This window comes from Delphinapterus leucas, chromosome 4, assembly GCF_059928025.1.
Source record: "Delphinapterus leucas isolate spDelLeu-1000000601 "Yukka" chromosome 4, BTC_Dleu_Yukka2, whole genome shotgun sequence".
Taxonomy (NCBI): domain Eukaryota; kingdom Metazoa; phylum Chordata; class Mammalia; order Artiodactyla; family Monodontidae; genus Delphinapterus; species Delphinapterus leucas.
The window spans coordinates 126,657,764-126,681,322 of NC_143132.1; the positions used below are offsets into that span (position 1 = coordinate 126,657,764).

General features: G+C 34.8%; 1 protein-coding gene across 5 annotated transcripts in view; it reads right to left on the reverse strand.

Moving 5' to 3' along the window:
• Positions 1–490: 490 nt before the first annotated feature.
• The window catches only part of U2SURP (U2 snRNP associated SURP domain containing), a 55,342-nt gene continuing 32,273 nt past the window's right edge, over positions 491–23,559 (reverse strand). For 3 of the 5 annotated variants that reach the window (XM_022582685.2, XM_022582684.2, XM_089911044.1), the window contains 12 exons: positions 22,671–22,833; positions 22,176–22,255; positions 21,150–21,237; positions 20,008–20,130; positions 18,776–18,932; positions 17,822–17,917; positions 17,047–17,113; positions 12,755–12,914; positions 9,761–9,871; positions 7,235–7,353; positions 5,816–5,992; positions 491–4,659 (listed from right to left, as the gene is read on the reverse strand). In XM_022582685.2, the coding sequence (XP_022438393.1) occupies positions 4,521–4,659; positions 5,816–5,992; positions 7,235–7,353; positions 9,761–9,871; positions 12,755–12,914; positions 17,047–17,113; positions 17,822–17,917; positions 18,776–18,932; positions 20,008–20,130; positions 21,150–21,237; positions 22,176–22,255; positions 22,671–22,833 (1,480 nt within the window). In that variant the 3' untranslated portion in view covers positions 491–4,520. The remainder of the gene's footprint in view (positions 4,660–5,815; positions 5,993–7,234; positions 7,354–9,760; positions 9,872–12,754; positions 12,915–17,046; positions 17,114–17,821; positions 17,918–18,775; positions 18,933–20,007; positions 20,131–21,149; positions 21,238–22,175; positions 22,256–22,670; positions 22,834–23,559) is intronic. The other 2 variants (XM_089911043.1, XM_022582686.2) reach the window with 2 other exon arrangements.

Below are 23,559 nucleotides of genomic sequence, written 5' to 3' on the forward strand. Positions count from 1 at the left end.
ATATGTTTGAAAATTGCCTCCATAAAACAGAACAAACTTTCTTTAGAAAGTGGAACCAATAAAGAACTAAAATTTCCTTATCAAAAAAATCATCTAGGGCTTCCCTGGTGGCGCAGTGGTTAAGAGTCCGCCTGCCGATGCAGGGGACACGGGTTCGTGCCCCAGTCCGGGAAGATCCCACGTGCCGCGGAGCGGCTGAACCCGTGAGCCATGGCCGCTGAGCCTGCGCATCCAGAGCCTGTGCTCCGCAACGGGAGAGGCCACAGCAGTGAGAGGCCCGCGTACCACAAAAAAAAAAAAAAAAAATCATCTATCATGACAATATTTTATTATGGTTTAAACATGTAAAATGTAGTAACATTTTAGCTATAACTGATAAATATGACACATCACTTATTTCACTTGGGATAACGCTGCTGAAAACTAGATATGGTTTGCTGGGCTTACATTAGAAAAACTGTATGGAGAAAATTACATGAACAGTCTAAAGTTTGCTATGAAAACAACGTATTTTATTAAAGTAATTAAAAGTCAAAAAACAACAACAAAAAGGAAATTCCACAACCTTTGTTTGCAACTATATAATCTTTATGTAGAAAAACTATAAAGTGACAGTCTGGAAAGCAACTCCACAATAAACTGAATCCTTACATCAAGAGTAATTAATTATGGAATCAGTTCACCCAAAAGAAATTGTCTTGCTATAGAATATTTCAGCTAAGCTGATTTCAACTGTATTATTCTCATTTCTGAAAATTTGTCTTTCCTGATATTTCAAATCACCAAAGATATAACGTACAAGACCCTGTTGAAGTCAAAGAATAAAACACAAAAATACTCCAAGCACAATTACATATAAAAATGAACGAGGGCATTTATCTACAGATCTACAAAACTATATAAATAACCAATTATACATATAATCCGTGTACACTGACGCTCCATGAGGTGGTACTGAATAAACACTGAGGCATTGAATTTTCAACACTGGAACATGGCTCACTCTGGACAGCAGCGCATTCCCACCTTTTAGTCCAGCATCACAACACATCCCCTGGGATCTGTATTTGTGTATCATCTAAGTCCTGGGAAGTTGATAACAAAATAAAGAAAAATGCCAAAAGGAAAATGAATTAAATACTCCCTAAAATCTATTCTAAAACATGCATGTGGAATATGAAGAACCAAGCACTTCATGAGTTTTTACAGTCATATGTTCCTTTAAACTTACACTAGTGTCTTCATTAGTACCTGCACTGAATTTTCTATAGCTTTTCCATTAATATGTAATAGAAGAGGAAAACAACAAAGCAAAAAGAAGCTCTTATTTTCTTAGAAAAGTGGTACTATTTATTTTTAAAAACAACTTTCTCTGCTAAAGAAATCACACTGTTGTGGTCATCAGAACAGGTTAAGCCACTTGGACAATATTTCATCTCATTTTTAATAATCATATACTATTATCATGTCCATGTAATTTTTTCAGAATTTATACCACAATGGAGGCAAATATGAGCAGAATATTTCTAATAAACTATATTAGCTCACGATTAGAATTTCTTTAAAATATTTTCAAGTGCTCAAGAATATTAAAGTTTGTGGGAAAAAATGCGAAAGTCATAAGCAAGTATTTCCTCCCTCTAAGATCCTTTAATTGGGATAAAAGTCTCAGGAATGGTCTGCAATAAAGAAAAACTAGGTCAGTGTATAGTACTTTCTGCAAACTTTAGCAGAAATGCCAAGAACACTCTGAGCCAAATAAAAGTGATCTTTTGGGTCAGGGCTTTTTGTTTTAGTTCTTTAGTCTGTAACTTCTCAACATGTTGCAGTCCAGAAGTGCCCATAAGCTTATTAACAGTAATAAGGAAATACAAAGTCAAAGAAAAGATTCACAAACATGATTTACTTTCTCTCACCTGTCAAAGAATGAGAGATTAAGTGGTATTAACCTGGTAAGGAATCCCTGTGCATGTTAGAGAGTGAAGGGTTTAAGCCACGCCCTTTATAAAAAGAGTAGCCAACAGGGGATTTCCTCCTACATGTAGCTGTGGTGGAGGATAACTGTCTATCACAGAGCTGAAACAGGGTATTTCCTATAACTGGATGGCCACACCTACAAACATTTTAGTCAACCTGTAGAAGTTTTGCTATCTAATTAAGTGTTCTTTAGACAGGAAACAGGAATAACATGCTATTATAAAAATATGGTAGAGAATATCTCCTCCCTTACAATTCACCAATTTCTGACCGTTAAGCTTTCACAGAATCCATGGAGAATTAAACACATTTACTCTGGATATTTTCTCATTAAGTTGGAAGTAACCTATCTAACAATACCATTTGCAATTCCAGGGGAAAAAAATCCAATACAATCTAATACGAACATTAGCAAACTTCACAGAATACATATTCTACCAAGCCTACACAATCCCCACCCATCACGCAAAAGGAAGCCAGTCTCACCCACTCTAAGATAGATAAACGATGTTCGTTATATCTGGATGCAGGTTAAAAGAACTGCTATGTCCCACTGCAGTGGAAAAAATACTAAATATAAGCACCCGAAACTGACCTAACAATTTCTACACACTCCTGCTTCTCCAGGATATTTTTTTAAAGAGAGAAAAAGTAGTACTCCTTGCAACTTGACTGGCAAAATCATTTCCTGACTTATCATTTCTAAGCCTATACTAGATACCAATGAATGACAGAGTGCCCGCAATCACCAGCAACTCAACATTGTTATTTCTGCAAAGAAAGGTAATTATATAAAATTCCATTCTCCCAGGCAATGAACAGGGGAGAAAAACATGCTCTTTAAAAATGGCTATATTTGTAGGTTTTTAAAAACCAGCACCAAATGTTCATGTTTAATTATTCTGAGCAACATTTAGTAATTAACACCCTAACAATACGGACAAACAAAAGAGTGAATGATAAAGGAATAACTTTCAAGCAATATTGCATGTTGATAAGAACCACTAAGTAAAATAATCTGATTGGCTCATTTCTACAGCTACTGTAGGTCTGCCCAGTTTGGCAATAACATGCCTCACTGCTCAGCTGATATTCCTACTCCTCAAATCATGAGTACAGCTTTTTTATTTTGTGACTAGGCAAGACTAAGTAAAACAACTTGAAAAGGTATTTTTAAAAAACAAGCTAACTCAAAACAATCCATTATTAGAACAGTTTTCTACTCTATTAAGAGGGGGAAAAAAACATCAAACCATTGTATAAAGTGCCTAAATGAAAAACTGAAAGCAAGATTCACAAATAGAAGTAGTGTCAGTTCAAGTCTACATAACCCTTTATTACATTATAGTAATATTATATTCAACATGACACAAGTTTTTCTTATTTCTTCCTCATACTGCAATTTATTACCACTGTTTTACAGATTTCAACTCTGCAAATGGTTTAAATCAACTTTTTGCACCTTTAATTTACAAACCACTGGATGTTAAGTTTCCTGAAAATTATTTTATTTCTAAATTTTACTTAAAGCTAAACCTAAAACTAAATTCTTTAAAAACAAACCAAAAAAACCCAACAAAGGTGCTTTACACTGAACCTTGTAGAAATATTCTGATACCAGTGTTTGAAAGACAGCCTACAGAGGGCTGTAAAAGGGTAACCTTCAAAAAAAAATTCTATGGCCAACTATTATTAGAAAACTTTTAAGTAAACTTTTCTAATGAGAGAAGATGAAATCGAAAGATGGAAATTTAATTTTTCCCTGAAAATAAGTAGTTGCTCAGGACACAGGTTAAGTGTATTGAAACCATATTGCTTCTCTGAAAAAAGAAAAAAATATTCTAACCAGGCATTGCATTAACAAAAGACTACACCACATTTGCCTAGTCTTTTGATCTCTGGGTACTAGTATTACTTAAGGGAACCTTACCAAAGAAACTGGTTGGCAAACCTACCAAATGTGAGTCTCAGGTCCCTAAATTTTGACAGTCATCTTAGTAAATATAAAACTTTAGCTACCTGAACAATGGAGCTTGTAAAGTGCATTAGGTATAAGAAACACAGCAGAAGTGCTAAACTCACTTAAGTAGGACTTTAAGGGACTTGATGTCATCGATAGGGCAAAAAAACAACGTTATAGTTTTCTGTTCAGATTTTATTTGAAATCTAATTCAAATTGTCAAAGCTACAAAAGGGGGGAAGACATCTGTATTATTTTTTTGCTAAGTCACAACATCCTAAAACAAAATATTACTACTGCCAGCAGATCCATTATACACATTTTTGATGAAGTTCATTAGCACAATAAAAATCTCATCTTGAGAAACAGCCACAATGAAAGTAATTTATACAATATAAAACAACGACAGGTCTACAGATGCAGTTACTTATGAGTTTACACATGCATTCACAAACAAAGAAAAACCCCAGGAATGCTCTTTCATTAGATTTTTTGTTTTTTTGTTTTTTTTTTAAAAAACAGACTGTTCAGGCACAAAACAAAATCGCATTTCCAATAAGTGACAGCATCTTAAAAATTTATGTCAGTGTTTGTTTTTCTTTGACTTTTTATGAGACCTGTGTGGAGATCGGGACTGGGATCTGGATTTCTTCCCTGATTTTTTAGGGGATCTAGACCGTGATCGCCTAGACCTTTTAGGTGTCCTTGAACCAGATGGAGATCTGAGGAAACAAACAAAAACAATTTAACCAAAGTACTCATGTGATCAAAACTGACTATCCTTAAATTATCTAAAGTGATCTTTAAGAGAGCACAATGAAAGTCACTGAAATAAAAAAGGATGTAAACTTTCCTAGTTTATGCTTTGCCTACCGTGTGCACACACACACACAGATTTTGTACTTCCTAGGCGCTGCATCAGTGATCATTGGTGGTATGCATGCTTAGAAAGACAGACTCCTGAGCCTTACTACTGCTCTACTGAATCAAAATCTCAAGAGGCAGGGACTGGGAATTTGCATTTTAACAAGCTCCCCAGATTATTATAAGCCAAACTTCAAAATGGCATCCAAGATCATTCACAAACTTTTAAACGCAGCAGCTTTGCAGCCTATCTTCTTGAAGGGAAAAGAACCAACTACTGCAATATCATTTGAGGAAATCATTTAAGACGGCATAACTCTGTAAGTGTGCTATTCATGAAAATTACCAAAACAAATAATTATATATACATATATATAATTTTCATGAACATGTATATAAATATATGCACAAGCACCATTTAGAAAAAGAGACTTATCTGTTGTATAAAGATTTTACTAAAAATGGTTACAATAAAAACGTTTTAGGATAAAAAGCAGTTTTAGCTCTCAGAAAAATTCTTCTATAAAACACTAGATAAATAAAACATTTCTGAACCACCTTTCTGGAACTAGGAGGAGAAAGGTATATAACACACTAAATTAAACACTGAAGAAATGGTATCTATGTCCATAAGTCTCTACCCAAGAACTTGCTAATAAGATTACTGTTGGGTGGGGAGGGAGAATGTATTTTTCTTTCAGCCTTGACAAAAATCAAAGAATATTCTATAGAAGCTAAAGAACAGAAAGGAAAGGAAAGCAGCTATCCCTACTCCACAGGAAACTGATGTTTAAAATTCTTGGTTGGTCTTTCCTTGTTGGAAGCTTTCTTCTGCTTTAGTCATGACAAGGCTGGGGTGGTGAGATGGGAAGGAAGATTCTAAAATGAAAGTATATCTGTTTGGTTTTCTAAAATCCTTTAAAAAATGGCTGCCAACCAAATTATTTTCAAAAGCTGGTGGAATGACAAGGAAACTGGCATTTCAAATATTACAAAAAAATGACTTGCGTTTACCTTTTGGCCTTTTTGCTAACATCTCTAGGAGAATCTTTGTGAGATGACCTGGACCGTGAGCTCTCTTTATGAGATCTTTCTGAACGCTCTGATCGCTCCGATTTTGGTGATGGGGATTTCACTCGTCTACCACTGCTACTGCGAGATGGGCTAGGGGACGTACTGTGTCGCCTTTTCCTATGGAACAAAGCCCCCAAAACATTCCATAAGTGAGCAAAGGATCAGGTATTCATTTTCCTTCTACTAAATTAGCTTTTAATTCCTACCAGCTTACACTATCTTTATTTTCACTAACCTTATTAATGTTATTTTCCAACAACATTCAAAGCCTTTTATACTAAGAACAAATAAGTCTTAAAGATAGGTTGATCTAGACAAAAACTGAATTCAACTAAATTAGATTTTCTCCTGCTCTAAGAAAGATTATTGGAACAATGGACCAAATTTCATAAAGGTCTCTGATTAGACAATCGTGTTTTTTAAAATGTTAATTTCCTGCTCTTGAAACTTTTTGTTGTTGTTTGATCTTGAAACTTTTACTGTAGTTAAGTATGAAAATGGGGCATCATGTAGGCACACTACTCTTAAATGATTGGGGACAAGGGGGGAAGGAAGAGGAAGAAGAAAATAAAGCAAAAGGAGAAATATTTTAACATTGGGGGAATATGGGTGAAGGATATCTGGGAATTCTTTATACTATTCTTGCAACTTTTCTATAAATCTGAAATTATATCAAGATAATAATAAAAAACAAAAAAGTGATAGATTTACTACTTAACCAATTAGTATAACTGTTATTTGTAACTATATGTAGGGTGACTGAGCCAAATTTTTTTTCTTGGCATTTGTTTGGTTTTTATGAGGAAAACCTCAATTCTGTTAACTGAAGTAATTTTCTCTACTAATCAGAGATTTAGGAACTGTGCAAGTAAGGAATAAAAACTAAACGAGAAATGATTTTGATTAGAATAAAGCCTTAAAGTGAGGACCAAGTCCCTATGGCCTATATACACAAACTCCCTTTACAAACAGGACCAGGAGACTCAAGTTTACAGATATCAGCCTCAGCACAGAAGAAAAGCTTATATTGGAGGCAACAGGTAAGATCTAGCAAGTTGTTTAGTTATTTAAGCCTTAGGTTTGATACCTAATACGGTAACTGAATTCTTGCACCGAACTAAGGCTAAGGTACCATACGAACCATGTAAAGGGATGATGTCCCAGATAACTAAGCCAAGTGCCAACTGACTGCCCCATTTCTCAGCTAATTCTGCCTCCTGCAGGCAGAGGCCAAACATGTTTACCACACACACAAAAATACTTTTCCAGTTTGTTGGCACCAGTGATGAAAATATTACAAAATGAAACATGATTCCAAATCCTGAAACCAGTATAGGCATTAAATGAGAAATGTTATACCTTTCTTTCCTTGTTGGAGTACACTCATCCTTTTCCTTCTTGTCTTTGGATCGAGATTCCAATTTTTCTTTATCCTTCTTATCTCTTTCTCGTTCTCTTTCTAATTCTTTCTCTTTCTCCTGTTTTTTTTTTTTTTAAAGAGAAAGTATTTAGCCATTAAAAACACCAACCTGGTTAATCTCATTTATGAAACAATATTGCCTCTTCTAGTTAACTATTTTTTAAATTACTACTGAAGGTATAACTATTTTTTTTAAATACCTACTCTTCCAGAAAACCAGTCATTTCTTCTACTCTTCTACTTATACTGAATAATAATAGTGATGCCAGTGACAGCAGCTAAACATTTTCTGAGTGCCTACCACAGGCCAAGCAATTAATAAACAATTTTCCATATACCATTTCATGTAATTCCTCAAAACATGCCTAGGAATAGCATTATCCTCATTCTAGAGATGAAAAATGAGACTCAGAAAGGCTAAGTACCATGCCTGTGATCATACAGGATGGTGAAGTCAGGATTTGAGCCAAAGCTCCAGAGCCAGGGCTCTCTTAGCTACTACCTAGAGTGCTGTCCCTCCACTTGAAAAAACAATTGGAAAAAGCTAACAGAACCTTTCCAACTCAGACTGCAATAAAATTGTCAACAGTGATTCTAACGGTACAGCAAGTTGATTTAATCAAAGGAAAGCCCTTACAAAGTAATATGTTGAAAAGGAGAAAGAGCTATTCACAATACTCGTCCATGAGAAAATACTATACTATCAGAAAATACTATTAAAATACTATTAATACTCAATACTAATACTATTGAGAAACAAGTACCAATCATATTGGAAATGTTAAATCCTAATTTATAAAAGTACAAACTGACTACATGACTATATAATTATATAAACCAAAAAATAACTTATTTGCTTATCCCCAACTGCTACAACTGCCACTTCTCACTTGAAATTATGATTTCTATTGATAATTAAAGGAGTGGCTATAGACAATGAACCCACGAAGCCAACTTAGCTTTCCACTAACAGGAATTAAATTTCTCTATGATTTGTATGCATCAAGAAAGCTAACTGATATCTGATAAAAAGCCTACATCAGATGCTGGCACATGTTTTCCATAAGGGCCAGGTGGTGAATATTTTCTTTGTGGGCCACAGCCGGTCTACTCTACTGCTTTAGTCGCCACAGTAGATAATACACAGATAATAAGTGAAGGGGTATGGCTGTGTTTTAATAAGTTTATTTACAAAAATGAGGTGATGGCCATAGTCTGCTGACCCCTAGTATGTACCTTCAAAAAGTACATTCTTCCCTCCAATTACAACGATGGAATGCAAGGAGACTAAAATGGTAATACATGTATTACTACATTAGACCCAGTGGGCATCTCAAGGTGTAGTCTTCCATGCAGATCAAACATCTACCACCATCTCCAAAGGGACTCATGGGGTTCAGACACATAACATCTTTTTTAAAAAAAAAAAAAACAAAAAACTCATTTATCTTTTTTCCAAATACAACATACTGAGCACAAATTTAAAAAGTGATGCTGAGGAGACTGACTTCCTCTGGTGACCTGTAGGATACATTTTCCTGATTGACACTTTCATAGGAATCAGACTACAGTTAAAACACTCAAGATATTTTAAACATTTTAATTCAATAATAAAGAGTTAATATAGCTATTATCTAATTCACAATCCTGCAAAATTGGGACTTATCAACCCAGTTTTACAGAGTAAAAGCAGGTTTCAGTGACGTGCCTGGGAGTGCACAGCAGACAGTGGCACCAGGAGTCCACAGTGTTGTACAGCAACAAGCTGCTTTACCACACTGTTGTGCTCCCGTCACCATTAATAGGTTTGTATGATTTTAAGCTCCCTTCTAGTTGTTTCTATTTCTCTCTATAATCTTTTATTTGTAATGACAGTCAAGATATAGGTAAAAATTAATAGCAGTCCCGATAAAATTCCTAGGTTCTTTCAACAATTATCATGTAGGCCTCCTTGTTCTAAAATTCTCTGTATATCCCTACACACTTTTTTATGTATAAGACTACGAGGTCCCTCAAAAGCTTAGAATTCACAGATGAGATATTCTACCACTTGCTGTCCCTCCTTGGACACAATGGAAAAGGAGTCCTAAATGAAATTCCCAAACCCTAACACCATCTCTGACTCTGTGCTACTTCTCAGGGTTCTTGGTGTCTCACTGTCACAAATGTGACCCTTTCTATAGTATCTTCCAGTTCTGAAAGCATGTTCTTAGCAGGATTTCATGCTCCACAGGTAGTATCAGGAATAAAACAGTGTGCTGTTGCCCTAAGACTGCTTTCCACGCTGAAGTAACTGTAAAACGTCAAGTTTCAAACGTTCCGAATTAGCTACCAATATTCAGCATGTAGACAAAGGATATAATTTGAAATATTCTTTTCCTTAAATATGCCAATATATCAATATTGTAGGCAGTCAAACAAATAACTCTGGAAAATGCATATTACTGCGTATACTTATTCCTTACTCGTTGAAGAAGTTTATCTCTGTAGTGTTCTACTTGTTCCTGAAAGCTCTGGCCTGGTTTTTTAGGTCTTTTTCCAGATTCCAATTCATCTTGAAACTTCATAACTTTGAGCTGTGAAATAACACATATTTAAAATAAATCTTTTTATCACTATAGCTTCTCAAGGAGTGCTTTGCTCCTTTAAAAAAAACTCTCTTCTTTGAAACAAGTGTATAAAAACGAAAAGCATAAGTATAGCAACATAAAACATAAAAACATACAGTAACTGATTAAGGACTCAGTCAAAATATAACATCAATGTGTAACTCCCTCATCGGAAGGCCACTTGTCAGACAAGCCCAACTATGCAGAATTCAAGTAATCAGACATTGGTCCACGTGCTCTCTGCACAGCCACACGAGATGACTTGACAAAAATGACTGTTCTAATTTGTGGTAAATCAGTTTAAGAGGTAAGCATCCAAGAGTCAAACAACAGACCTGAATGCTACTTTGGTGAAAGAAAGGCATTCCTAGAGCACCTTTTGAAGATCATTATAAAATCCCTAGCTACAGTTCCTGCTGATGTGGCCTAACTCAGGCACCAGCACAAGTCCAGGGCGCCCAGAAAACAGGTCACAAAGGGTCCCAACTCAAAAGACAGTAGCCCATGGAATGGCTTGTTAGCCATCTATCCCCTGGCTGCCCTGGGACAGTGCCAAGTATATCACCTTTCCCCTCAACTATTCACTCTTTCCTCAGGGATGAGGGCAGAAAAGGGATCTTTCTACTTCAACAACAAAGAAGACCCTTCACCTGGCTCCCCACCTAGTGTTCCACTCCTCCAACCCTTACTGATAGAAACGGAGACAACAGCAGAATGAGAAAAGAAAATGCCAGCCTAGGCACTGCTCTAAGCAGAATCTGAAAGATTAAGAACTTGCTTCCAGTAAACACTGTAATTTATGGCTGCGTGTTTTCTAAGTGCTTTGCAGAGAATGTCAATATTTTATAACACAAATCCTTTGGTTTCTATTAATCCCATGGTAAAAAAAGATTCAGCTATAGACACCTTTATTACGACACATGTGGGGAAGAAAAGAGCTTTTAGAAAGAGAAACTACACTATAAATATACATTATACATACTATATATACTATAGTATATAATAAAACTAATTAGAACTTAATTCTTTATTTAAGGGTTCTCCAATAAAAAGGTACTCACTGAATTCTAAATTCAGAAACTGACATTTGAATTTAGGGGCAGAGAAGAGAGCACGCATGAATAAAGCTCATGAGCCCTGAGTTCTAGTTCAAATTTGCCACCAGTTGTGGACCTTTACTCCACACGACTAAATCTCAGAGTAAATAAGGGAGAAGAATAGATTCTATAACAAACCCAAGATCTACATTTTAAAATCAGGATTTGGCTCACGTCCAAATCCCAAAAGGGTAAGTAAATTGCAATAGGGTAGCCACTATGAGAGTAGGATGAACCACCGCTGAGTATCTAACAAAGAGAGAGGCCAGATTCTCAAAGAACATATAAAGTAGGGAAATGTATATATATATATAGTGTGTTGCTATGTGCACCTCTGTGTATGCATGTATAGCACAAATCAGTATATACATATACAGTGTAGAACCATCCAAATTAACAAAAGTTGTATCACAAGGTTTTCTTTCAAGTCAATAAGAAAACAGAACATTTACAAACAGTCTGTTTTGGCATTTATAAGACGGTAATTCAATTATCAAGAAAATACATTTTTTATTGAACTCAATCTTTGTTTCTACTCCAATAGATCCATCAGGTCAGTAAGGCAGAGTTCAGTAAGACTGGGAGAAGTTCTGAGAGTTAAGGGCCATGTGCAGCTTGAAAAAGGTCCACGGGTAAGCACATTCACTGATAACACAACATCTTATTCCCCTACAATTTTATAAAGAATATATATGAATATACCTCAGGAAAAATGAATCAACTTACTAACTCTGAAAATCCCTCCTCTCTACTTAAAATTGACATCACACTGATTCTGTGTAAGGCTGAAACAAAACGTTTTCTCTATTAACTTTTTGGCTTGGTGATATCGATAAAGAGGTGGGCAAGAACTTGTACCAGCCCAGCAGTAAGTAAGTGGAGAAGTGGAAATTAAGGTGGTAGGTATTATAAGTTAGTAAGAGGAAAAGCACTGACAACCAGTAGGCATATAAAATACTGTTAAATGAACGGACAGAGTATTAAAATTCACCCTCACGTACACTTTTGAGATTCTGGACTGACTGCTACACGACTGCTAATATTTACTGGGAATGTTCCACCACCTTGGGGCAAGAAATAAGGAAGGCTCCCATTATACAACCCTCCCCTCACTGACGTGTCTGAATACCTTTGGTAATTTTAAAAAGGCACTATAATAGAAAAGGGAATGGAGAGAGAGAAGTCTTGAGAGTTTGAATTCCCGCATAAGTTATTCCCCTTCTTATTGTTAAGCCCCAATCAACATCTACTCTCTCCCCATCACTCGTGCAGACACTGAAAATGAGCCTACTACAGTACCATGTATACATAACTTGATCGTGTCAGAAAATATCTCACTTTTTTGTTACATACTATTTATGCTCAACATGTGATGGATTTCGTAATGTGAGATATAATCTATTCATTACATCAACATCTGCAGAGGATCTCCTATGTGCCAGGCACTGGAGATATGATGATGAACGGACAACAGACATGGTCCCTTACTCTTGCAGAAATCACAGCCTAGTGGGGAACACACTAAACAAGCAAGCAAGAAAAAAAAAAACAATACACACACCACATGTAAAATGGTAACAGAAAGAAGAGATGCTTGAACTAAGAGGCCTGAAGGAAGACAGCTGGTATGAAGGTTTCCAGGCAGAGAGGGAACAGTATAGACCAAGGTATGATGCTAAGAGGAAGCACAGTTTGGTGGGAAAAGTGAAAGAAGGCCAGTGTAGTGTAGTTTATACTTCAATGCAATACTAACCTCAATTTCGCGGAGTTTAGCCCGTTTTTCCTCACTCATTTCAGAGTACTTAGAGAACTTGGACTCAGTCATTTCTTCTTTGATTGGATTAGAGTACAAATGATGTTCTTCAGATTTGGAACTTTGAGTATCTTCTTCATCTTCACTTTCTTCTTCTTGACTTTGGAAATAAATAAGAATACGTTGTATGTCACGACAGCAAAGAAAAAAATTACATTTTACATTACAGCTTTTTGATTTTTCACTGCCTTAGAGCTTAAATAATGTTAACAAAACCTAAGAGGACAATTCATCACTAAAACATTTTTTACTAAATATCTGATCAAATAACAATTTTATAAAACTCTTATGTTTCCTCCATAGAAAAAATTTGAGCTTCAACATAATCACACTTCTAAAAATTCTCCTTATGTTAATGTTATTTCTGTGGTTTTCATTCTGCCACAAACTTTCCTTGCAACAGTTAAATGAAATGACTAATCAATCAGTGATTTCTGCATTCTTCGTAATTCAGAGTGATTTCATGATGGTTAATGTTTAAAAAGCCAAATGTTTACCCTTCCTTCAGCAGAGCCTGTAAGCTAGAGAATACATAAGTTTGAGTCACAGAGTTTCTATGCAGCAAGTAAAAGACCTTATCTAATTAACACATAACCCTAAGAACAAAACAGTGTATTAAATTTTAGCACACATTAGTATTCATGTCATAGTTGATTATGAAAGTTGTATTGGTTCTATGTCAGATAAAAAGAAAATGATAAACTAAGTGACTACCATAGCTAAGGATACAACAAAGAAAAATCCTCCTGTCCTTCCAGAAGCAATCGAGTAGAAACAGACAGGGGAGCAACTATGACAAACTGCTCATCATTGCCAGGATAGGATTAACAAATGTTCTTCAATGTTCCTGAAGCACAAAGAATGATGGGACTTAAAAAAAAAAAGGTTGTATGCTCTGGGACTGGGCCTTTTGAGTGTAAATGTTGGATCTGGGCAAAACAAGTCTTCCATGTACAAACTCAAAATGTTTATGTATATACAAACAAAATTCCTCATAAACAATACTGTGATATGAACATTACTGGCACAGCCTAGAATATATGCCATTTTCCCTTAATATTTGAACCTGATAAGCCCTTATATATTGGTATTTGAGTACTAACTACCCTCTACCATGAATAAGAGGAGTTCTTTTAGTATATATTTAAAACTATTCATAATAATATAAAAACAATTATAACCAAATCCTTTCCAAACAAAATTTTAATTATTTTAGAGTCACACACTGAATGAGAAAAATTTAAGCAAGGTAGATAAAAATAAAGAGAGTACTAGCTTTTTAACTTCTCATCTAAAGGTCCGTTCTAGAATACTAATAAAATACTTTTCACACTTTATACTCTCAGAGCCCCACAAATCATTAGTAGCACATATAGGCACAACTCAATACAATACTCAGGTGATGGAAAAAAAGAGGAAAAAGTCAAAACCAACGATTAAAAAACATATTCTTTTCGGAAATAAACTTTTACTTAATATTTCTCATTAATTTGTCAGAAACTTCCTAAATGCAGTTCTTAGCTAATTTTTTAAAAGAATGAGAATTTCTTGTTTTATGGTGCAAAATAGTTTTACAAGTGTCTCAGATGCTTTTAGTGGTTAAAGTGTGTGTGCGTGCGTGTGTGTGTGTGTGTGTAAATACAGATTTACTGAAGGATTATTCTGGAAAGAGTTAATCAACAAAGATGCAACACAGCTAATGAAACTGTGTTATCTATTCAATGGAGATTACTTAACCAATTCCAGCCTGTTACTTACAATTTTTTCAAAAAAAATTTTTTGCAATTTGAAATATTCCTTGATAAACTTCCTTGTACACTTATCTGAATGCTTGCTTTCAACCACAGATGAATACAGAGCAGATAAACATATGGACTAACATGGAATAACAAAACCCATGATACTTGAGTGAAAAACATGGGTCACAGAATAGTATGTACAATATTACATAATTTATGCTTTAAATAGATATGCATGTTTTTATACATACAGAGAAAGAATATAGGTGGCTAGACACTAAACACTAATCATATTATTTAAGACTTTTAAAATGAACTACACTACAATTTGAGAATTTAAAATACACACATACTTTACAGCTGCTATTTAAATTTTGTAAGGGCTGAGTGATCTGTTCTAATTGGCTTTGACTTTAGCTCTTAGTTACCAGTTCTAGGTTCAGATCTCATCACAGCCTCATCTTGCTCTTCTTGTAAAGAACTGGAAATTCAAGACTAAACCCATACAGAATTCATTACAAACGAATTAAATTACTATTGGAACTTTTCTCCAAAGCATTACTTAGTGCTATATATATTTTTTAATCACCCTTCTGCTGCAAAGACAATAATTACTAGTGTCAAAAAGCAGCTCCAGGGCTTCCCTGGTGGCACAGTGGTTGGGAATCCGCCTGCCAATGCAGGGGACACGGGTTCAAGCCCTGGTCCGGGAATATCCCACATGCCGCGGAGCAACTAAGCCCGGGAGCCACAGCTACCAAGCCTGTGCTCTAGAGCCCGCAAGCCACAGCTACTGAAGCCCATGTGCCTAGAGCCCGTGCTCCACAAGAGAAGCCACCACAATGAGAAGCCCGCGCACCGCAATGAAGAGTAACCCCCGCTCACTGCAACTAGAGAAAGCCTGTGCGCAGCAACGAAGACCCAATGCAGCACCCCGACCCGCCCCCGCCCAAAAAAAGCAGCTCCTTGGTAAAAAGGCATTTTGGATTCAGCCACTAGAGAGCAGCAGTGAGGTGCAAGAAAATTTCAAGGACCAGAAAGCAGTAATATGTGAAAAAGTTTTTTTCCCTGCTTTCAAAAAGTTATTTTCATGTTATCATGACTTATTTGGAGCTCCTAGGAAAAATCAAAAATATAAATTATATTTTCAGTGATCCATGCTTCACTGTATGAATGTACAATTACCATCAACACAAAAATGCTTTCACATTTCAAACATTAACATAAATATCAAATTCAATGCAAAAAAATTAGCACCTTTAGAAACAAAACCGCTTGAACAATATTTGGGTTCTGCAATGGCTTTTCTACCCTTCCTTTCCCTTAAATAATTATTTTATGAATACACATACTCATTTTAAAAAGCAGTGATTCTACAATGGTGAGAGATGTTACTAATGATGGGACTGCAGACATAAAAATGAAAACAAACTGGACTGTTTCCAATTCCTGTACTCCTAAACAGCCTCAGAGAGGTACTTCCTTCAGTGAACCACATCTATATTTTGTAAACATGTTGTCATAATCATTGCTGACTTGTTCTGATCACACTGTTTCTGGAAAGACATCACCATTGCCAAGTTTTCTTCATCATACCAAACTGTGTTTCCACAAATGCTGATCAATCATATTGCCTTAAATCTAAATGCTAACACCCACTTATTGAATCCACACAAATGCTCAAATTGTGCTGGGACACAAAGGGACTTTTCCTTTTGTGCACTCTTCCATATGAAAACAATAAAAGAAGATTTTAAAAAAACCCCAAAAACCAGAAACCTCTGCTTTGATGCCCTCTTTCCCTATTAAAAAAAAATTAACTTTTTTTGCAATGATTTTTAAAGGTGTCAAGTGCTATCTTAAAAAAAAAAAAAAACTACCAGCATAAACTTGCAGGAGAATTTGGGAGCAGGAATTCCTATAATCACATTCAGTGTTAAACTCAAAATCAACCGGGGGTAATTACCAAAGAGCAAAACTGAAACTATAATTTCTCCATAAAATAAAGGTAAAATGGTTTTTTTCTTTTAGTTATTCTTAGTTCTTCTGAGGTGTTAACATTTAAATAACGTAACGGTCATAATGGTCATAATGCATTATTTTTCTTAGCAATGCACAATCCCCCCCCCCAAAAAGGAGCATAACCTTCCCATTCACATTTTAAAAAACACTTTTTGTGGAGCCAAAACAATACTTGATGACAAAGATTTAAAATAAATGCAGTTGACCGTTTAGTAACTACAAAGTAAGAATGTATAACCTAGCATAGGAAAACAAACTCAAAAGCAAAGTGAAACCAGATGCGTCAAAACGAGAAAGCAAAAGCTCTTTATTCACTGGAAAAACAATGAAGAACTAAAAATGATCCTCTTAAAACAAGTTTTTTTAAGAGTTAAGTTTTCCTCTTCACTATTATTTCAAGCATACCTCTTAATGAAAAAGGGAGTGTATATGCAATAAGAAACTGAGTATATTCGAAACTTAGATTCTTACTTTTGATTTTCTTCTTCTTCTGATTCTTCATGCTGGTCAAATAACTCCCATTTAGAAGTTGTTACAGCTGAATGGAAGGAAAAAAAGGATGTAATTCCATAAGGTAAATCAGCATTTTTGCAGCAGCACAGTAGAAGCCCAGCTTTAGAACTGAAAGTTTATATTACAGAAGTTATCTACATTTATCTTTTCTTTGAATAGCCATTTCTATGTACTAAATGTATTTCTTTCCTCACACCTACACTATAATTTTATTCAAATTCATGAGGTGACAACTAATGTTGTCATCCTTATTTCTATGCTAGATGGTAAGATTTATTTCATTAGAACCTACAAATACTAAATTAACAATTACAGATTATAAGCGCTAGGATACATGTCCAAGCAAGTATGAAAGGCAGGTCTAAACTGCATCTAAGAAGTCAAGCATTATAAGAGAGACAAAGCTTTGTTTTTTCTGAAACTGACCTCTAAGTAAATTTCCAAATAGGTACAGCTTCCCATCTACATTTTCTACTGAAATGGCTTAACCTAAAAGGTTTTTAGTGATTTCTCTGATTACTCTTGAAGCATCCAAACTGAAGGATCTAAGAAAATTTAAACAGCAACCACAATGAAAACTTAGCCACTAGACATAAAATATGACAACACTGGGTCTTAAGGTTGAAACATGTTAAAAATACAAAAGGAAAATGTACACACACACAACAATGATTTGGTAAAATTTTAAGTACTCAAGTTTTTAAAGCTTTGTATTTATTGTATTTTTACTTACCCTGTGCTTCCAATTCGGATTCATCTACAGCTTCCCATTTTGATGGGGCAACCTTAAATATAGGCTCATTCTTCTTTGAGTCTTCAGTCGCATCCACTATTGAAGAAAGATGAGCCATTAATTCTGACTACTAGAGGATGACTTAAGGAGCTCATGAGTATTCACTTATTATTAAAAAGTAAAATTAAATAAGGTCACACATGGACTAATAATGCTAGTGTCAAGAACAAGGATTATGACTAATCCAACTCTCTGCACCTGAGGTCCAATTTTTAAATATAAGTATAAATATAATTTATACATATGCATATGCATATGTGTGTGTGTGTATGTGTATATATATATATATATATATATACACATACACACACACACACACACACACATACTCAGAACACAGAGGCGGTTATTGCAAGCAAATGGAGAAGCTGAGGAAGTAAAAGAAACTTTAGTACCTTTATCTAATTATTGTTTAAACTGCAGAATTCATATATTATTCAATATTTTAACATATAATCCAAATGTACTAAAGATTATGTATATTTTCTATTTCCAAAAATGATTTCAGGCAAATAGGAAAACTGAATCTATAAGTTAGGAAAACTAATAATAAAAATAGAACTGATAAAACTAAGCACCTGGGATTATGCATACAATTGAACACAAGATTTTGCCTATAGTTTCCTAACAAGACAGGAAAAACCTGCTAATATTGTAAGAGGCTGACTGTCCCAACAAATAAATGTGACCAGAAAGGAAACCTTTTTCTTGGCACAAATGTATTACTGGGTTGTTCAACTCTGAAAAATCAGAAATAAAAGACAGAAAAAAGTTAATGACTGACAACCTTACTGAGAAATTATAACCTTTTTCCATATCAGCATGTGTGGAAATTAAAGAGGCTTGGAATCAAACTTATTAGCTAGATTTAATGAGTTTGAAATTTGAACTTACAAGGCACTCCATCAAGATCATCATCAAGGCTCTTTATAGGGACTCCATCAAGGTCATCAATGGGAGTAGCATCAATAGGAATTCCATCCACATCTTCTAGAGGTGCACCATCAAGCTCTTCCTCAATGGGGGCACCATCAAGGTCATCTGGTACATCCTATAAAAACACATACTACTGTAACATTTTCTTTTGCTTGCTAAAGTCATATTGCTAAAAGATTAACTTGCAATCCAGTATAAACCAACCAACATTCCCAGGTACAATGTGAGGATATAATAAGAATATATTTTTATCATCCAGCTGACAAAGACGCATTCATCTGTGCAGTATTTATCAAATAGTTACCAAGTACTTAATTATGCCAGGTACCATGTGAGGCACTGAGGATACAATGATGAGCAAAAATGAGCCTTGGTGCCCTAGTCCCTCCTGTCATAGAGCTTAGTACAATTAGGGGGTGGGGGGGACAGGGAGGCAGAGAAGGAGCCAGGCAATCAGATAATCACAACAATACACGATGACTGCTATAACAAAGAGGTGCACTGTGTTATTAGAATGTGTAATAAGTAGGTTCCACCTAAAGAGGTCTGAGAAGGCTCAATGAATTTATGCTCAAACTGAGATCCGAAGTGTCTCAGATAAGAAGAGATGTTCCAGAAAGAGGAAAGAACATGTATGTACAAAGGTCTATGGTAGGAGGAAACATATCTAAGAAACAGAAACAAGGACCATGTGGTTGGAGCAGTAAAAGTGAAAATATGATAGCTGGATTAGGATGGTAGAAATGAAGATGATGGATTTAGGAACTATTGAGGAGGTTAAAAAAACAAAACAAAAACACAGAATGGTGATGAATACAATCTGCTACCACTGTGGTGCATCTTTTCAGGTGTATGTTTACTTACACAGCTATCTTTAGTTTAACAAAACGAAATCATGCTATATACATTACTCTATTACTTGGTTTTTTTCTACTAATATACTATAAATCCTTTCATGTCATCAAATAAAAAAAGTCACCAATTTTCACATAAGGACACAAAACAGAGAATTCCTGTTACATATAATTTCAAGTCCTGGGCTCCAGCAATCCCAGCAACAAAAATCCACTGTTTAGCGGTAAGCAGTAGGCATTTTCCACAAAGAAATGTTACATCTGTAACATATCATACCTCCACAGCATTCCAGAAATAAATTTTAAGATAATCGGACAAATACACTGAATACCCACCTCTGTCTCCTTTTCTTCAATAATATTTACAAGTCCTAAGAAAATATTTTGTAGTTTGATCAAAAATGGTTCTGGATAAATTGCCCAATCTTCCCATGCTCTAAAGCAGGTCATTACCCGTTGCTAACAGGAAAAAGACAATGAATTATCATTTAGGGCAATAACTATCCAATGTCATCTCATGATAATGACCATCACAATTTGCTAAATTTTCCTTTAAACCAATATTCTTTTTAAAGTTTAAGGGAAATATCTATTCATCATTACAATATTTTTTTAAAAAATCAATATTACCTCCCCACTAAAAGAGGAAATAAACTAAGAATAAATGTAATAAAAAAATAAACAGTAACTGTTTGCTCTCAGTCACCTAAGATCAAGGTCCCATACCACTGGTGGTACACATGAGGCCACATTCTGGGAAACACTAGCTTAGAAACTTATGAAAGCTGGATATCAAGGTAGCCCACATTTTGATCTGAATTCCTTTATGGTCCGATGAAGTACTTCTTGATTCTGGCTAACACTTCTCTCTGTCCCCTCCTTAAACTTTTCTATAATCTCTGTCTTATGGTCAAAATTTGAGGTCAAAAAAAATTTTACTGGAGTTGTTTGTCTGAATCCCCTAAATGGTAGGGTCACTGGGCATCTTCCCAAGCTAAAAATTTCCTTAATGAGTATTCTTCCCATGAAAGTGTATCTATTTTTTCAACTATAAGTAAGGTATTCTGTTTGGCTTTTCTTAACATTGGTCTACAGCTTGAGAGTTAATAAAAAATTAACAACTGAATATACTTTCAACATGAATAACTATATTTCTAATCCAGCCAAATAATATATACCACTACAAAACAAGTGATCTTCTGAGTGTTTTCTGTGAAAACACCAATATTTAAAATGTTTAAATAAAACCCTTAAAACTAAAACAGACACCCAACAAAACACTAGACATATTTTAAAATTTCAGACTTTTTTTTGACACTGAAGGTAAAATGGCAGTAAATTTTAAAACAATAATTTCTGAAACATCTAAGTTATGTCTTACACTTACTTAACATACTCTTTTAGCCCTCCAATGTGCTTCCCGGCGCCTACTTCCCATTTAAAACACTAGGGCAAAAATACCCAAACAATAAACGTACCTTAAAGTTTTCAGACTGTAAATGGCCTTGAATTGTACGATAGGTAGCATTGAGGTCTGAAAATATCTGACACAACTTTGTTTCAAAACTGAAATTCAAATAATATGTTTTTTACAATAGAATGTGTTTAAAAATCCTTATCTACTTCAACATGCTAGCCAATGAAAACCACTCTGGACTTTTAATTTTATAAATAAATTAATCAAGTAAATCTTTAAAAATAAGAATTAGGTGTTTAAACTCTAAAACTATAACTTTAACTCCTATTATTCTGAATTTTTCTTCTGCAAAATCGCACGAAGAGCCTTAAGAACTAGTTCCCTTAATTAACAAGGAACTTTTACATCTAGGATACCTTGAGCCATCTAGTCCAACCTCTTTGTTTTATAAAATAGGAAATAGAAAAGGTAAGTGACCTGTCCAAGGCAAAAGAAGGAATAGCAGAGCTAAGATTAGGGCCCAAACCTCCAAATTTCCCTTCAGAGCCAGTTCCTAAAGAAAAGCTTCCCTAATTCATAAAATAAACACCAAAAAGGAACTGTGGGGAACTGAGGAAGAGTTATATATCAATATACAGCAACATAATTTCCTATTGCCTAGGAAAACATTAACAATGAACTACAACCAATACAATGATGATCAGAAAACATGATTCTATAAATAGTTAATGCTCCTTTGTTTTCTTCCTTTGTTGGCCACTATTTCTAGTGTTTCAGCTTATTTATTACACAAGTGGCTAAATACACAATAGGAATAAAGTGATTTTTTAACTCTTCCTATTTGTTCTTTTATTAATAGTTAATCAAGAAACTGATAGAAAAACTTTCAAAAGATTATAATAATTTACCTTAAAGAGGTTTACTTCAATGAATACAATCCAATTTTTAGAATATTAAACAAACTATGAAGAAATTCAAATTATTTCTTATTATTGAGGGTATTAATTAACAAAACTATCCTCTTTTCTGAGCTCCTTACCCTTAAATATTTTAGTTCAGGCATATCAACTTACATCACTATACTTACAATTTTCTATAATAGGAAGCATTGGCAACTTTGGCTGAAGAGTTGTACAAAACATCAGAAACCAAATATAATCTGGCAATCTAGAATACCAAAAGATAGCATAAAATGGATTAAAAATAAAAACCAACAGCAAAAAACGTTACTAAAAATATTTCCATATTGAAATTTTTTGAATCAACAGCATAAGGCCAATGTTTAGCCATAATTTAATAACCCTAACTAATGAGAAGGGTTTTAAGAAATTCAGTATCACCACAACCATGACTTGGGCAGGGATAGAAGTTGTAACTCATTTACATTTCAATCTGTTGATAATTTGTGTGTTAATAACTAAGATAAGTTTCCCAGGCAGAAGGAAAATGAAACTCCACGAGAAAGATTTCTTCAGTCAACTTCTTCATTCAAAAAGGAAACCAATTTCAATTCAAATAGAAGTCAACTATTACCTCTCCTTTACTTAACTGAATGTTCCATTAGGAGAAAGTATTCCCATACCTTTTTGGGGAGGGGTGTCTTTAAGATGGACAATGACTCGGTAATGCAATCCACTATTTCTTCAGCAGCTTCAGCATTATTAAGACAGAAAACCATTGCATCTCCAATATCATTTTTCCTTGGAGTTAACCCCCGCAGAATTTCTTCTAATTTGTCCCTCTGTCTGAATACGAATTTTTTAACTTATAAGTATTTATAAATACAAATTTCAAATGCCATTATACTTTCTGCTCGCAAGTTAATTTCTTTAAAACCCACTCAGATAAAACTTGGAAGACTAAATTGTGTTAAGTCTGATTTGTGTTACGTATTCCAAATATGTTACCTTTTTTTAAAGAATTTATATGGGGAAGAACACTATCCCAGGAACTAATAAATTATTTTAGTGACTTTTAATTTACAAATTAAGTAAATTTAAAATTATAGGCATTTTTTCAAGAGTCTTCGCGAATGTCCCACTCCTATTATCCTATTACACTGAAGAACCTTCATGGTCTTCACTCTCCTTTGAAGGAAGTTTGTTACTTTAGCACTTCTGCACAGGATTAGGACAGGATACAAAGCAAGGGTTGACAAACTTTTTCTGTAAAGGATCACAGAGTGAATATTTTAGGCTTTGAAAATCATAGTCTCTGTCACAGTTACTCAGCTTTGCTGCTGTAACACCAAAGCAACCACAGAGTACATGTAAAAGGATGGCTATGGCCATGTTCAAATAAAAATTTATTTACAAAAATAGGAGGTAGCCAGATTTAGCCTATGGGCTGAGTATGCAGATCCCTGGGCAAAAGTAATGATGAACATACAGCTTCAGAAGCAAATATACTCTCAAATGCTATGGTTCTCTATCAGCAATGCTCTCACAAACAATGCATCAATGCAACTAGCA